This window comes from Oryx dammah, unplaced genomic scaffold (assembly GCF_014754425.2).
Source record: "Oryx dammah isolate SB20612 unplaced genomic scaffold, SCBI_Odam_1.1 HiC_scaffold_18, whole genome shotgun sequence".
NCBI lineage: Eukaryota > Metazoa > Chordata > Mammalia > Artiodactyla > Bovidae > Oryx > Oryx dammah.
Window position 1 is genome coordinate 16,700,293 of NW_024070202.1, and position 16,623 is coordinate 16,716,915.

The 16,623-nt window shown below is 42.6% G+C and overlaps 1 protein-coding gene across 15 annotated transcripts in view; it reads right to left on the reverse strand.

Annotated features, from left to right (window-relative positions):
- The window catches only part of ICA1 (islet cell autoantigen 1), a 164,479-nt gene that overhangs the window by 42,823 nt on the left and 105,033 nt on the right, over positions 1-16,623 (reverse strand). For all 15 annotated transcript variants that reach the window (XM_040260517.1, XM_040260522.1, XM_040260521.1 and 12 more), the window contains exons 7-8: positions 6,432-6,557; positions 5,242-5,340 (exon numbers count right to left, since the gene is read on the reverse strand). In XM_040260517.1, coding sequence (XP_040116451.1) covers positions 5,242-5,340; positions 6,432-6,557 — 225 coding nt within the window. The remainder of the gene's footprint in view (positions 1-5,241; positions 5,341-6,431; positions 6,558-16,623) is intronic.

Consider the following 16,623-nt stretch of genomic DNA (forward strand, 5'->3'; position numbering starts at 1 on the left):
TAAGCATCTCTGTTCCCAGGATCTACCACGTACTGAGCATATGGCCTTGGGCAAATTACTAGACCTTTCTGAGCTTCAGTTTCCTCATTTGAAACATGGGAACGAGAACAAGGATGCCCACTTCCCCAAGGCTATTTTGAGGATTAACTAAAATATATGCACTTTCTATATGTCAATGCTGAACCTAACAGTATTATTCATTATGAGATCCAACCTTGGTATGTTAGAGTCACACGTACCATGACAAATTCTCCTAGACACTACTGCCCTTCACCCTTAGGAGAGTGCCTGGCATAAAGTAACTATGCACACAATGATGATATTCTTTCCTTTTCCCTCAAGGAAAAGCTGGAAAATGAGAAGAGATGGGGGATGGAGAAACAGCCCGCTGTTGTGAACAGGGCCTGGGCTACCAGCTGCCTGGAAGAACCAATGTCAGTCACAGGATGGAAGGATGAATGGATGAGCAGCCACGCTTGGGCTTGTCCATCTCCAATTTCAGTGGGAGCTGTGGTCAGTCTCTCTGCCCCTCCTCTCCTGGTGACCCAGCTGCATCCCAATTTGCTGTCTGCAATGATCTGGTCTGGAGCAGCGTGGGGGAAAACATTATTCTGCTAAATGCTGTGTAAAATAATGACACTGAGAGAATACTTGAAAGTCTAAAAGGATATTCTGGATGTTCGCCATGAGTAATTGCCATGTTGAGGCTGGCAACTAAAATTGCATCGCAAAGATATTTACCCAATTTTCATAAAAACTATTATGGCTTTATTTTCAAAGCAAGTAACTACAGAGCCATGTGGCTTGTCAGTAAATGCTCAAGTGATTAACTGAGAAATGTGGAGGTGGGTGGAAGAAGGCTGTTAGGCATACAGATTTGAGAAAAACAAAATTTAGAAAAAGCTGTTTTTTGAATTGTGAGAGCTGAAAGCATTTCAGTCTCCAGAATGATGATCCATATCATCATGCTAAGTCCTTGACCCCAGGAGAGAAAGGAGGGAACACTGGCATATCTGTTTCAATGGTTACTTTTGAACATGCACAGTTAGGTTTTCAAATTCAGGTTTCCTTAAACTCTTGACACAGAACAAGGCCAGCTGCAAAGGCAAAGTGCATTTTTTAGTATTAGCCCTGTTTTGGGGGTGGGAAGTCCTCCTACCTTTCCGGGGTGCAGGCCGGCCCTGCCCTCTCCTCTCCCTGGTGGGAACGAACGACATGAGCCAAGACCAGGGCCTGCAGGGCAGAAGGGCTGCAGGGGTGTCTTAGGGAGTAGGAAGGGAGGAGGTTGGTTTCCCTGGGCAAGGTCTGTGAGGCCTACTATCCCACTGCTATTCACAGCCTTGTCTGTGCAAAACTAATAATGCAGGGTGAAAACAGGGAGCAAGGAAGTAGCTGAGGGCTTCCCCAGTGCCTCAGTGGTAAAGACTCAGTCTGCCAATGCAGGAGACATGGGTTCGATCCCGGGGTTGGGAGATCCCCTGGTGAAGGGCATGGCAATCTCCACTCCAGTATTCTTGTCTGGAAAATCCCATGGACAGAGGAGCCTGGTGGGCTACAGTCCATGGGGTCGCACAGAGTCAAACATGACTGAGTGATTAAATGACGATAACACAACAAAGAAAGTAACTGAAGCTGGGGTATAGAACCTGACAACCACAACGGACGACACTGCCCACGGCTCTTCTCTGGACCTATCCGTGCACTCATGCTAAGTCACTGCAGTTTGTCCGAGTCTCTGCAATGCCAGAAACTGTAGCCTGCCGGGCTCCTCTCTCTGTTGGATTCTTCAGGCAAGAATCCTGGAGTGGGTTGCCATTTCCTTCTCCCAGGGATCTTCCCAACCCAGGGATGGAGCTGGTGTCTCTTCCGTCTCCTACATTGGCAGCTGGGTTCTTTACCACTAGCACTACCTGGGAAGCCCCTTCTGGACCTATTAAAGGATGTTTAATAAGTACATCCCTACCATCCCCACCATGGGCTCCTGGTGCTACCATGGAGGCTGCCACTCTCGTGAAAACTGCCACCACCACCACCACACGGCCGGGCAGTGGCGGAGCTGGACCCAGGCTGTGCTCCCACATACTTTGCTTTATCCCATTATCAGAGTCTAAGACTGTTTCCTCCCCAAAACCCTGGAATGGGGTACACCACAGGAATACACTCTGCTACTATTTCCCTTCAGTATAGGTCCTCAGCCCTTTCCAAATACAAATGCAGAAGGACATGCCTTCCCTTTAACCAGCATCTCCCAGGGAGCCTGTCCATGTCTCCGAAGGCCCCACTGCTTACTCTCTGTAAAGACAACTGACTCAGTCCAAGTGCCGGCATGCCAGAGAGCAGAGACAAGGCCAGGATTTTAGATTTTCCAAAGAAAAGCCACTTGACTCCTAAGGGCTTTTTTTTTCTTTTTATGTTTTAATTGTTTTTTTTTCTCCCTGACGCCTGTTCTGGATCTGTGGGGAGATGTGTAAGTAAGTGACATCCTGAAAGGATGAAGCAAACGTGACCACATCTGAAGGCTGGTAATTGAAGACGGGTACTGCTTTCCTACAGACAGCATTTCTTGTACTTTTTCCCCCCAAAAGCTTTAAACTCTTAGTCTAAATTACTTTCTCTAAAAAAGCCTTTCAAGATAGGGCTAGTCACATTCCATTCCTCTCCCCATGACTTAATAACCTTTACCATGTAAAAAATATTCCCAGGTGATTTGGAATCAGTATAAAATGAGCACATCAATGATGATTATTCATGCAAAATATGTGTGTTTAGTAACACTGTAATGAACCAATAAATATTTATTATTTGAAAATCTGAGATTAGGGAATTGCTTCTTTTATTGGAAACCACTCAAAAGACAATTTCTCAACTCTCAGTTTGAGTTGTTACCATTATTAGATTAACAGGGTTTTTAAAAAATAATTTAAATTTTTAAGACTAAATTTTCCATAAGGTTAAAATGCTACAAAAATTTATTTATCATAAAATTAGAATGACAAAGGAATATGTCAATAAGCATGGAATCAAGATAATCACACCAGGCCTGAGTAAAAATGTCATAGCTGTTATTCCATAAAACAGTACCACAAAATATTTTTAAAATATCAAAATAGTCACTTGGAAAATTTTCAAGTTGTGCGAGATAGAGACTCAGTTCACTTTTATAAAGAAAATATAAATATAAAAATATTATATAAGAAAGAATTTTCTAGAGAAAGGCTTATAAGAAATAAAACCTGAACTCCTGGGATGTGAGTTACATCCCTGTAATTCTGCAACAGAAGACTCTTTGCTCCAAACAGCATGCACCGACTGTTTAACACATTCATTATCATCCTTCATCAAGCATAAAACTAACAGTCAGGAAATACAGCTGCAATGGCACAATTACCAACACACTCGGAATACGCCCTGCAGCAAAGAAAGCAAATGAGTTGCTTTTCATTAACAGAGCTTGGCACACCTCTCCAAAGATATTGTTTTCTTTCCAGCCAGTGTCTCAAAAGGCACCTCAGGGGCTATTTGCTTAGGTAAATCCAGGGAACAAGTAAATCATGAAAATATTTATTTAAATTTCAAAATATTCATTATGATATACAGTGCCATTCATATGTGTGTGTATATAATATATGTAGATAGATAAGTATATGTATTGAAAGATGACTTGATCAAGTCAAAATCTTTTATATAAAAGACTTGTATTTTTAAAACATTATTAGTGCAAGAGGGTTGGTAAATCAGGTTGTAGTCCATATCTGAGTGTGATACATAGGTACTCATGGTTTTCATTCTCATAGTCTGTGGCATACAATATGATATGCAACATGCCTCCATCTAGGCAGGAATGGGCTGGGTAATAACAGGGTTCTATTATATGGGTTTGAGTCCATATAAAGAAAATAATTAGCTACTAGCTTCAGATTCTAATATAACATGTCATCATTGAAAGCTTAGATAAATAGCATTCTAAACAGGTAATAAAAGCACACTTTATTTGGTTGACTTCTGGACACTTAACATTCTTAACATTATTATAATCTTATTACACCTTAACAGATGTATTACTCCTACTGAATTTATATTATAATTAAACTGTTACTTAAACCGTAATTTAAGGAAGGCCTGGGGGATGTAAAAGGCAATGGGTAATCATCTGCCCCGAATTATATCCTAGAGCATGGCCACCAGACTCACTAAATTCTCTGCCCAGAAATCCTCTAACATAATCAGCTCTCCTCTTTGCAGGAAAAATATCACAGAAAAATTGAAGGAGTCAAATTTTCCTCAACACAGGAGACCAGGGATACACAGGGTTACTACTGTCTCAGTACTTTTGTAGATATGGTGACATTATGAACATCTCAAAATCAAAGAGGTGTTTTAAGGCAACAAATAAAAAAAAAAAAAAGTAAAAACTTCTTAATGTTTTGTTAAGCAAAATGATGAGACCTACTTACAAACTGCCTGAAAAATTAAAAGGAAGGTATTTTCAAGATGAAGTTTAATGAGTTCTCTCCTGATCTCTTCCTTTCAAAGATATTAATCTGACCTGGCAACAAAGCACCCAGTGTTCTGTCATCATTCTGAAAATTCTAGAATCTAAGTCACTTCCTTATCTCAATATGCATTCACCCGCAGCAACCATCAGAAAGCAAAACGACTCCACCTTCAGTTGTGATGCTGAGAACCTGACATTTTGCATACATTCCTTTTGGGTTGAGAAATCACTGAGTTTAATATTGCTGCTTCAATTAGGAAATATGACTGCAGTGTTAGGAAAAAGTTATATTCTATATGGGATGGTACTCACAGAATAAAATATTTGTTAGAAGAGAAAAAAGAAAATACCTTCCTAGGTGAATATATTTTAATGAGTAAAAGGTAACAAAGTGTACTAGGCTTGCATAATCTTTTCTTCAGCAACCTCAAACAAGTATTTTAAAAGGAGCTGGGCCAATCATTAGGCTCAGCATCACCACAATTCATCTCCCAGTTACAAGTACCAAGGTTCAACCTGTGGTTTTGGATGCTTGTGGCTTTTGTTGTGTTGAATACTGATGGGATAAAAAAGATTCTACTGGCGAAGCGGGGGAGGGGGGGGCGGCGGGGGGGGGGGAGATAATTATCTCTTTGACATTAAGAGTCTGTTATAATAATGATGCTTGCTTCAATATACATTGCTGGTGATAGAAACAAGACTTGACTTTTTATAAGATTTTCTAATGGACTTTCTAGCTTTCATACCTTTAACGTGGTAAATTCATATGGCTGATAACCCCTGAAGCTCTCATGGATGGCTGCCATAGTGTGAGAGGTTTTCTCCCAAAAATGAAGCAGAGTGGTCTGTAAAGAAAGACAGTAACACCATTAGCATTTGAAATGCCTCAGATCTAGTCATGGGCCCTAGAAGAAGTGTGTCCATCTGTGGCTTTCAAGGTCTTCTCAAATAAGATTTTGACTCAAGACTGCAGCCTCGTCTCCTATCACACCTCTACTCACACCCTGTATTTCAGCCAAACGTCATGGCTCCCTGTCCCCTTACAGCTCACACTGCTCCACTCCTTAGGAGGCTCTCCTCTCCATTCTCTTTGTACTCATCTCATCCGATCCATCCTCCAAAACCCAGGGCTGGTCATTGACAATGGACTTCTGTGATCCCTCACCTGAGTCCATGTCTCCCTCTTCAAGCCTCCACTGGCTTTTTGGTAGATCTCATTTCACTTAGCACACCCTGTGCTGTCTTTGAGGCAGAGAAAATATAGTCAGATGTTACTGTCTCTGACTTCCTTTCTAAACTCCAAATTCCCTGAGGACAGGAAATCTGGTCTTCTCCATTGTATATAACCTACAACCCCCAGAGTCTTCCTCTACAGCTCATAGATGCAAGTGCCATCCTGAGGGAACGCAGAGGCAATAAGGAGACAAAAGCAAGTTCATTAGATTATGACAGCCTAATGAGGAAGTGACCGTGGCATGAGAATTACAGGCAACAATGCTAAGGGAGTTCAGAGGAGGCTTACTGAAGGAGGTAACACATTGTTGGTACATCAAATGAGTGTAATTTGGGAAGGTTCCAGTGGAGAGCGAGGGCACTCAGGCAGAAGGAACCACCTAAATAAATGCAGGCAAATGGGGAATTACAGTGTATGCTCAGGAACAGCTAATATTCAGTCTGATTAACTGTAGGATGAATCCCATGGATACAGAAGCCTGGCAGGCTACAGTCCATAGGCTTGCAGAGTTGGACATGACTGAAGCAACTTTGCACACAGCACAGGATGCTAAAAAGGAGAGATGCGGGAAGTAAATTATGACAAAGGCGATCAGAACTTCCTCATGCCCAAATCACACTCTGGGCTCAAGCTCCATTTTTCTGCTATCTACAGCTTGTCACATTCTTGTTTCATTGCGACAAACATTTTTCCCTTTGTTACCTGGTATGTTGCTAGCATATGAGACAAGAGATTGCATCTGCTCGCTCCAAGAAGATCCACTTTTTGACACACATCCATCTTCAATTTGTCAAAGCTTTTTTTGGCAAGACGAACTTGTGTTTGCACCTGTGAAAGTAGAAAGAGAATCTCTGACCCACTCAAATTCAAATTTTTAAGTGATAAAAATTTGTCCATGGAAAAAGACCAATAGTAGAATTATTTCTTTCAAATTTTCAAAACACTTTTGAAAATTCAGGCAACTGAGAAAACCCTATAATATGTACTCTTAACTTCCAAAGGACCTAAATGACAGTATTGTATATTGATTTTACAGCAGACGTACTATCTTGAGAATATTTTTCTCAGTCGAATGTTAGAATTCCTCTCCTCTCAAGGCATTCATAAACTGACCATGGTGGGCAGAAGTCTGGAAACTCACAGGTGGTAAGAGGACAATTTTTCCCCCGTTGTTTTCCTATGGTTCTTTGAAGCTGACGTCCCCATATACTCTTCATTACCTTCCTCTAAAATAAACATCTCACATAACATGGTACATTTGTTAAAAAACACTGAAATTAACACTGATACAATCTTATTAACTAACAACAGATGTTATTCAGATTTAACCAGCTTTTTCACTGTCTTTTTTTTTTTTTTCCTGTCTCGAGATCCAATCTAGGATACCACATAGGAAATTGTGATGCAGCCCAAAAAACTATCCCCACAGATAAACTTTCAATGTTCTATTATTGTCTATGTACCCAAGCGATCTTCCATCCATCCCTATGCCATGTATCAGTAGTAATGCAGGGATGGAGGGGGGGATAAGGGAGATTTCAGAAATGTCTATTCTACATGTCATTTGATAGTAAACTAGAAAGTTTTAAAAATTAATATAGTTACAGTACAAACAGTAGAGTCAAAATTTCCCCTTTCTCTAACCTGAAGCATCAACACATCCTACTTTAACAGGGAAGTTAGTCACATATTAATTTATCTCAGATAATTCATGCAGTTGTAGTGACCAGGTAGGTAACTGGGAGTTGGGAATAATGCTGACTCGTTAATGGTAGCTCTTTCATCACAGGATACCTCGGGTAGGGGGTGGGTGGGGGACGTGCAGGTGATGTCTGCCTTGATCACCATTATAGGAGTAGCACCTAGCAACCTCACACAAAGCAGGTGTTGAACAGATATTTGGTGACTGAATGAAGCAAATTTCCAGACCATTTCAAAAGGTAAAGTGCTTGAGTACCATTTTAAAGTAGAACCTTTAGAACAGTCCTAAAAGTATTAATTTTTATATAAAAATAAACATGAAGGTCATGTGATTTAGATTATAACATCTTTTCCTATTAATAATCTATATTTGCAGCTTTCAAAATTATAGGGCATTATATAATAATAGTAGCCACTGATACAGTAGCTATCACTCATAATAACATAACATTGAAAACAATTTAGCAATAGATATAATTCACAATGAATACAATTGGTACAACTGAACAATTAATACAATTTACTCATCACATACCAGCTTTATTCTGTTAGCCTCTGTATTGCCCTGTCTGACTGCTGAGAAGAAGAGGCTTTGTCAGAAGACTTAACTGACCCACAGGGCTGGCATTCTAGATTAGCCTGCCTGACTCCAAAGCTGCACTATCTGTCCCCTGCCCCACAAACAACTTCCACAACTTCTTGCAAAATCAAAGCTCAAAATTATGATTCTACCCAGAAATACATGTTTTCCTGTAGATGTCTATGGAACTGGGAAATAATCAGGCAAGCCATTTAATATCATATTGACAGAATTAATGCCCTATACGAATAGGGTCTTGTTTCGATAGCTGTGTAAAGCATTTCCCTAAGAATTCCTCTGTATTCCTAGTCAATAGAGTTTGGAAACCCAGCAAATAGAAGCCATCAAGCTCCCCTCAAGCCACACTGTGAGCTTAAACCCAGAACACGATCATTCCTCGCTATGGAATGGATAGACTCCAGGGAAAACTATGGGAGCACGCAAGCTGTAAAAAGTTAGGATGTGTTAAATATCAGCGATTTTCTGCCTTCCTTGGAGAAGAGTAAGGATGACACAAAAAAGAAAACCCTAGTTCCTGAAGGGAGAAGTGGGAGAGTGCGGAGGGAAAGATGTTTAAGCAGCAGAGAGTTCCACTGCAGGTGCCCTCTGGTTCACTCGAGGCTCAACCTGGGAAGAACGCTTCGGCAAGGCATCTGTCCTACCCTTTCCTTCTGAAGGGGGAGGAAAAAACTCCAGGTGTGAGTGTTCACGCATGTATTCATTCAACACATACTTAGTGTGAGAGAGCTTCTTCTATTTCAGGCCCAGTGCTAGGCACTGGGAGGTCTGTAAAGGAATAAGACACAAGGCAGGTGGTTAAAAAATACTTAAGGATGAGTGCAGAGGCACAGGCTCCTCCAGTCTTTTAGAGATGATGGACAAGTTAGCAACTGTATTTAATGCAATGGGAGAAGCATAGCAGAACTGAGTGAAGACAGAGGCAGCACGGACAAGGGGCTGATTAATGCTGAGGGTGGCAGGGGTCGGGGTGCACCAATAGTCTCCCCAACTACAGGCCTCCCTGTTATCCACACCCTTAGCCCTGAGACCCTGGAGTCTCCGCCCACTCTGACACTGGGCATGGTGTGTGACTTGCTTTGGCCAATGGGCCAGATGTGATGAAACTGGAAAAAAAATGCTAGCATGCTTCCACTTTCTCTCTCCCTTCTCTGAGACTGCCGTGAGAACATGCCCCGGCCAACCTGAGAATGTGCCTGGGCTGGCCAACTGAAGTGACGCTGAGGCCTGTGAACGCAAGAGACATGAGGAGGTAAACCCAGCTGTTCTAAGAGACCAGCCATTGGCCAGCTGATACCCAGATAGCTGAGCGAGACCAGCCATGATCAGCCGAGCCTCTCACCTCCCCACAGTTGACCAAAGACTCATGCGTGAGCCCAGCAGAGACCAGAAGCGCCTTGCTAACTCACAGACCTGTGAGCAGCAAGAAATGCTCACTGTGCTAAGCCACTGAGTGTTACAGTTGTTTATTTCATAGCATCACTATGGCCATGTTGTTGTTTAGTTGCTAAGCTGTGTCCAACTCTTGCGACCCCATGGGCTCTCCATGGGATTCTCTGGGCAAGAATACTAAAGTGGCTTGCCACTTCCTTCCCTAGGGGAATTGTCTCCACCCAGGAATCGAACCCAAGGCTCCTGCTGTGTCTCCTGCATTGCAGGCAGGTTCTTTACTGCTGAGCCACTGATATAAATTGTGAGTTGGGAGATAATGAAGACCACATTATTACGGGGGATATCTGAGTATATCTGGTATCTGGGCCTTAAGTCATGAATAGGAGTACACAGTAACTACCAGGTAGACACAAGGCTGGCCTGTTAATGCAGAGGTTCTAGATTTTTCTAATTAAATGCAAATAACTTTTTTGTGGGATGTGAATTTTCCTTTTTCTTTTACATTAATATAATAAGTTACATATAGATATTCTTTTATCCTAGAAGAAAACTTAATTCCCTTGCTTATAACACAAGGCTCATGAATTAAACACTGAAAGGTGCCCTAATTTAATTCTGTCTGAATTTTGTAAAGTAATTTTAGAAACCCAGAAGAAGACTTCAACACTTGACCCAGTGAGTTCTGAAAGGCCATATGCTTTGTGTGTCAACAATGATTATTAAAATACTTAATGCACTGCTGAGTTTCCAAATGTTGAGCTCCTTCCCTGCCAAACAAGAAGGATGTGACACTGCTGGGCATTGTGAATACAGCAAAGTTCATTTAATATTTTGTGTTCCACGTCTGTTCTCTAAAACACATCTCTAGTTTGCTGCCCGAGGACAAATCACCAAGGACACAGGTGAGCACAGGCCACATCAAGAGCCTAATATCATGTGTCTCCACTAGGACTTAAGTGACAATGTTTTATTATTCCTTTCAATCCCAAATAAATTATTTTCAATTACATAAACATCTTGAGGAGCTCCTGTGGTTTTCAAGGTTCTTTAAAAAAATTTTCAAATAAATGTATCTTTTCAAATTCTTAATTTTATTCCTGTTGACCCCCACTCTGTCCTCTTACTCTCCAAACTCTAAGAAACGTTCACGTATATTAGATCCTCTTTAGCATGGGTCCTGCCCTCCCAAAGCTGCAAAAATACAATTTACCAGAAAAAGGAGTAATGTCTTGCATGCCAAAACGACAGGACACTTTCTCTGTACTTACATTTCCTAAGCCGAAATTCTACCTCTTAGCCCCAGCTTGAACTGCTTATGATGAAGCCAAAGCTATTCATAGTCAGTGCAATCTGGCTTCTGCATTCAGTGGGAAAGGTCTTCATATTACTCCCCCAACCAAATCATTTGAGAGTAGCTTTACATTTTGTCCTAGTGTTTTCTTTCCTTTAAAAGTAAAATAAAGCTAACTCCCCATCTTACTCTTACTTTGACATTATTTTCTAGAAGATGGCTTTGCCTCTCTCTCTATTCAATTATTTATCAAACATTTACTGAGTATCTTCCATGTGCCGATAGCAGTGAGCAAAATGGAGGCCTCATGATGCTAGTTCAGGGGGCATTTTCATATCAGTGAGGAAATAAGAGTGAAGCGAGCCAAAGGAGAGTCACCCGTTCCATAAGAATGATTTACCAAGAGATCTGGTTGAGAGGCTGTTCTCCTGGGAGGTGGGACTCCAGCTCTCTTCTGTAGGACTGAGCATGAGAAGTATGCAAGGAGAGAGAGCTCCAGCAGAGGGGAGAGCGTGTGCAAAGGCACTGGGGTGGAGGGCAGTAAGACAGGCCCCAGAAAACTAGTGTGGCTGGATCGCTGAGAGCAAACAGAAAGGTGGTATGAGATGGGGCAAGAGAGGTGGGCTGGGGCATATCCCAGGGTCTTGTAGGTGTGCTCAGGATTTTAGTTTCTATCCTGGGGCTTCCCAGGCATCACTAGCGGTAAAGAGTCACCTTCTGATGCAAGACACGTGGGGTTTGATCCCTGGGTCAGGAAGATCCCCTGGAGGAGGAAATGGCAACCCACTCCAGTAATGTTGCCTGGAGAATCCCATGGACAGAGGAGCCTGGCATTTATCCTGGGTATATCAAAGGCATCTTCTTTTTTTTCAAAATGCATTTTCAACCTATGATGATTTTATTGAGACATAACCCCAGTGTAAGTTGAGGAAGACCTGTATGTCTTTAACGCTGCAGCTTGATGGTTAATATAAGCAATATTTTGCCCAAAACAAGAAAGATGCAGTTGTCATCTTACTTCATTTCCTCCTAAGCATGCATTTTGAACTTTAACAGTTCAGCAATAATAAATAAGTAGTTTCACTTTCATGAATTGGAGAAGGAAATGGCAACCCACTCCAGTGTTCTTGCCTGGAGAATCCCAGGGACGAGGGAGCCTGGTGGGCAGCCGTCTCTGGGGTCGCACAGAGTCGGACATGACTGAGGCAACTTAGCAGCAGCAGCAGTGATAATTTTAAAGCTTTTCATTACTGCTGAAATTACAGATAAAATTGAATTTTTTGGTTAGATTTCCTTTACATGAAATAATAAATCTTTATTCAAGACAACAATTTTGGATCCACCTGTATAATCAGGACAGGCACAACTGTGGCTGACATGCTCTCAACCCATTTACACAAACACCGTCATTTAGACAGTCATTTTTAGATACTCAATTTCAGACACTAATGGGAAAAAAGCCAATTTCTTTCCTACTCTTTCCTACCCTTTCCTGCTCTTCAGAAGTTCAAGTTTATAAATGTTCTGATCATGAGTATAAAAGTCACCTAGGAGAATGGAGCACACCAGTGTCTCAAAGTGATCTTCTAGGAATGGATAAAAGACTGTACTAGGGATGTATAAGATACGGTACTGTACGAATGCCTTCATCAAAGTTATCTTAATGATGATGCAGGAGAAGCAGGCACCCACATCATAGTCTACTCTTCCAAGTTTCCAGGGAAGAGGAAAAGAAAAAGGAATGAACACTCTGGACAGCACTGTTTTACAAATGCTTCATGCTGCAGTTCTTCAAAGTATGCAAAATTATCTTCATTTGCATAGAAGAAAAAAACTGATGTACAAAGTAATTTGCCTAAAACCAAGTAGCCAGTAAGTAGAAAGGCCAGGGGCTGGCCTGGGTTAGACGTTGTCTTCTGTTGTATAAAGTACAAAGTCCACATCCATACCGGCTTCCCAGGTGGCACTAGTGGTAAAGAACCTGCCTACCAACACAGAAGAGATAAGAGATACGGGTTCAATCCCTGGGCGGGGACGATCCCTGGAGGAGGACATGGCAACCCACTCCAGTATTCTAGCCTGGAGTATCCCATGGACAGAGGAGCCTGACGGGCTACAGTCTCTGGGGTCACAAAGAGTTGGACATGAATGAAGTGACTTAGCACGCACACACGCCACACCCGTACCCTGCTTGCCAGCCCTCAGCCCATCCGCCTCCTCTCCCACATCACCTGCCAGGCACTATACACTCCAGCTACACCAGGTCAAACCCATATCCATGCTTCTGCTCAGCTTCTCTGCCTGGAAAGCCCCCTTCCCCTCGCTGTACACATGGCAACTCGTCCTCACACTGTAGAGCTTCTGCGCAAAGGTTTTCTCCCATGAGACCCTTTTCCTGTTGCTTCTCAGGAGAGTTAGCAGCCGCTTCCTCTGTATGATCAAGGCACCTTGCAAACTGGCTTAGCACACAAAGCTCTGGTAAGTGCTACCTGCTTCCAGGTAAGACCAGCTATCCTCTGAACGAGAAGTTCCGTGAGCGTGAAAGCATGCTGTCCAGTTTTCTAAGGCTAAGGCTGCATGCCTCCAGGTAGCAGGTATAAAACACACTGAATGAATAAGGAGAGCGGATACCAGAAGGAGTGCACCATCAGGCTACGGAATATGCACCACATGCTCTGTCTGCTTACAGCTGGACTTCCCCAGACCCCGTCCCTCTTCCTCAACCCCTATTCTCCACCATTAACTGACTAGAGATGACACACAGGCACATATTCTCATTTGCTGCTCACATCACTCCTACACCATAATTTTGTTTCTGTTTCACAGAGAAGGAAGCTGGTTTTCAGAAGCATTAGGTAACTCGCCCCAGCTCACTTGACTGGCAGGGGAGGGGCAGGATGTGAAAGTCCACGCTCATGCCACCGAAACACTTTGCTGTCCTAACAGTAGCAAATCTCAAACCAGTAAGATCAACTGCATATCCCCCAAACTGTGGATGTCAGCACTTGGCCCACTACTCTTTTCTCCCTTGTCACTTCGTCGACTCATTGCATCAAAATAATCTAACATATTCAACGTCTGTGACTCTGGCTTCTTGTTCGAAAACACAAACTGTTGTTTGCCGTGCAACACATTCATTCACACAGGAATCAAAGAGTAAGAGGTTTTCTCTTCTCAAGGCCTTGGCAAGTTGAAAGAAAGATGGTTAAAATGAGTCACAATTATGTAGTTTGCAATATGCCGATAGAGTTCAGATTAATTTAGTTAGTTATCACACGGCCCCGAGTGTTTTAATGTTTGCTCAGCTGCTGAGGTTTTTTTTTTTTTTCTTTCTGTTTTTAACTTAAGAAAGCAATTCTGTCATCAGAAAATTTAACCGACTTGGTTCACTTCCTCTTTTAGGTCATTAGTGGAAGTATTAACTCAGGTCACAAGACCAAACCCAGGGTACCCGCTTTATCAATTTCTCTCTAATCTGAGAAGCACATGTTTCAGGAGAGAGTAAAAGGCTATAGTACTGTCTCTTTACCCCACTGATATTCTTGTACTTTACTGAGGTTTTAAACATATACCATTATTCCTTTTCTTTTTGCTACTTTTTTTGTATCATTTATTCATGTCTACACTTCACATGAAAGGCTGACAAGTGTGCCAGTTGTCTCTTGGCTGCCTAAGCTACACCTGCTTGTACATCACATTATGGTATATTTTAATTATGCTTATTGATAGTTTCTGTAAGTAATCATGATGCACAAACACAAATAAACTCCTAAATTAACAGGTGAATTGATTTGCTGAGAACTACCTTGCTTGAGGAGTGGTGTTCATTCATTCTGCTGCAGGTCCTGGATAAAGCGAAGAAGGGAAAAAGATTGAGCCTCTCCCTTTGTGGATGTATTTGGCTGCCTTTGAGTTCCAAAGTGTGATGGACCTGGGTATTCAGAGCAACCTGGAAAAGACCGACTCACAACAACACTTTTGCTGGTTCCCAGAACTTGGAGGGTGAAGACAGGCTCTGTAACCTGCACAAGCGCACCCTTCATGCTCTGCCCCATGTGCTTGCCTCTCTCTCCTAATTCTTTTCTCCCAGTGTGATCTCTCAGCTCATAAAGTGGTTTCATCCTCTTCCTCTTCACGTGTGGTTCCCAATGATGTCATATTTCTTCTTTCTTGGCCTTCACAATCCAGCTTGTGCCCCTTCTTCTAGAAACCACCCTTCCATCCCTAAGGCACATGCTCTTCTTTCTGGGCCTCAATGGCGCCTTACTGTCCTCTCATGGGACACACTACATTACATGGTCATTATCATTTTAACTATCTTTGTCTATATTCTTCAGGGACCTTGGGGCCTGGTTATGTTACCCTGGTACTAATAGGAAGAGCTAAACATGCTAGTCAAAGAAATAGTTTTTAACCTGGTATACGAAAGTGAAAGTCACTCAGTTGTGTCCAGCTCTTAGGGACCCTGTGGACTGTAGCCTGCCAGGGTCCGCTGTCCATGGGTATTCTCCAGGAAAGAATACTGGAGTGGGTTGCCATGCCCTCCTCCAGGGGATCTTCCCTATCCAAGGATTGAACCCAGGTCTCCCACATTGCAGGCAGATTCTTTACCAGCTGAGACACCAGGGAAGACCAAGAATACTGGAGTGGGTAGCCTATTCCTTCTCCAGGGGATCTTCATGACCCAGGAATTGAACCAGGGTCTCCTGCATTGCAGGAGGATTCTTTACCAGCTGAGCCACCAGGGAACCTGGTGCAGAGTAATATAACACATACCATCACGTGCTTTGGGGCTGTAGCTTCTACTTAAAAAAAATTTTTTTAATGTTATTTATTGATTGATTTAGCTGTCTGAAGTCTTAGCTTTGACACGTGAGATCTCCACTGCCTCATGTGAGGTCTTTTGTTGAATGCACTGGCTTTCTACTTGTGGCATCCAGAGCTCACAGGCTCAGTAGCTGTGGAGCACAAGGGCTTATTGGCTTCACAGTATGTGGGATCTTAGTTTCCTGACTGGGGATCGAACCAGTGTCCCCTGCACTGCAAGGCAGATTCTTAACCACTGGAACACCAGGAAGTCCCAGCTTCTACTTTTATAGTCTGATGACTGACGTTAACTCTCACTTCAGGAGCATGTGTGTGCGTGTCTGTGTGTGTGTACTTAAGAAGAAGACATGTCACAATAATTTCATGCCAAGAAGGAAATGGGTCCAGATCCTTCAATTCCCTATTCATCTAAATCTTAAAAACATTTTCTATGTTGAGATTTGACATATTTCTGTAGCACTTCTTCGCTCCTTCCTGCTGGAAATCATCTCATTCCGATTTGTTCTATGTCAGCTCTTCTGGAAAAACTTGGGTTTTGTGTTCTTTGCACACGTCTAATCCATTAACACTTTGTGTCAGTGGTCGGTGGTGATTCTTTTTGTTGTTACAGGCCTGTGAACATCTCAGATTTTCAGTTGATGGGCAAATGCTCTTGTGACTGAGGCTGCCAGTGGCCCATCAATATCCATGCACCCTTCGTAGTCTCCAGTGCCCCCGACAACAGATGTGGCCTCAGGACAAAGTTCTCTCCAGCAGGATGTGAGCACAGGCAATGGGCATCACTTCCAGGTGTGGCCTAAAGACTTTCCACCTGTGCTTCTGTGGGTTCTGTCTCCTTTGGGGATGACTGGGATGTCCACATCTAGGGAACGCTGGAGGGAACATTTATGAACTGCAAAGATGCACTAAGCCTGGTCTTTAAATGACTCGGAGGAGGAGCCACTCCAAAAACCAGGATACCTGCCCAGTACTATTTGGTGAGCACAAACAAACAAAACCAAAAAATCCTTCTATTGGAATTATGAGATTTGGGGTATCCCTTGGACTTCCCTGGTGGCTCAGACAGTAAAGCATCTGCCTACAAT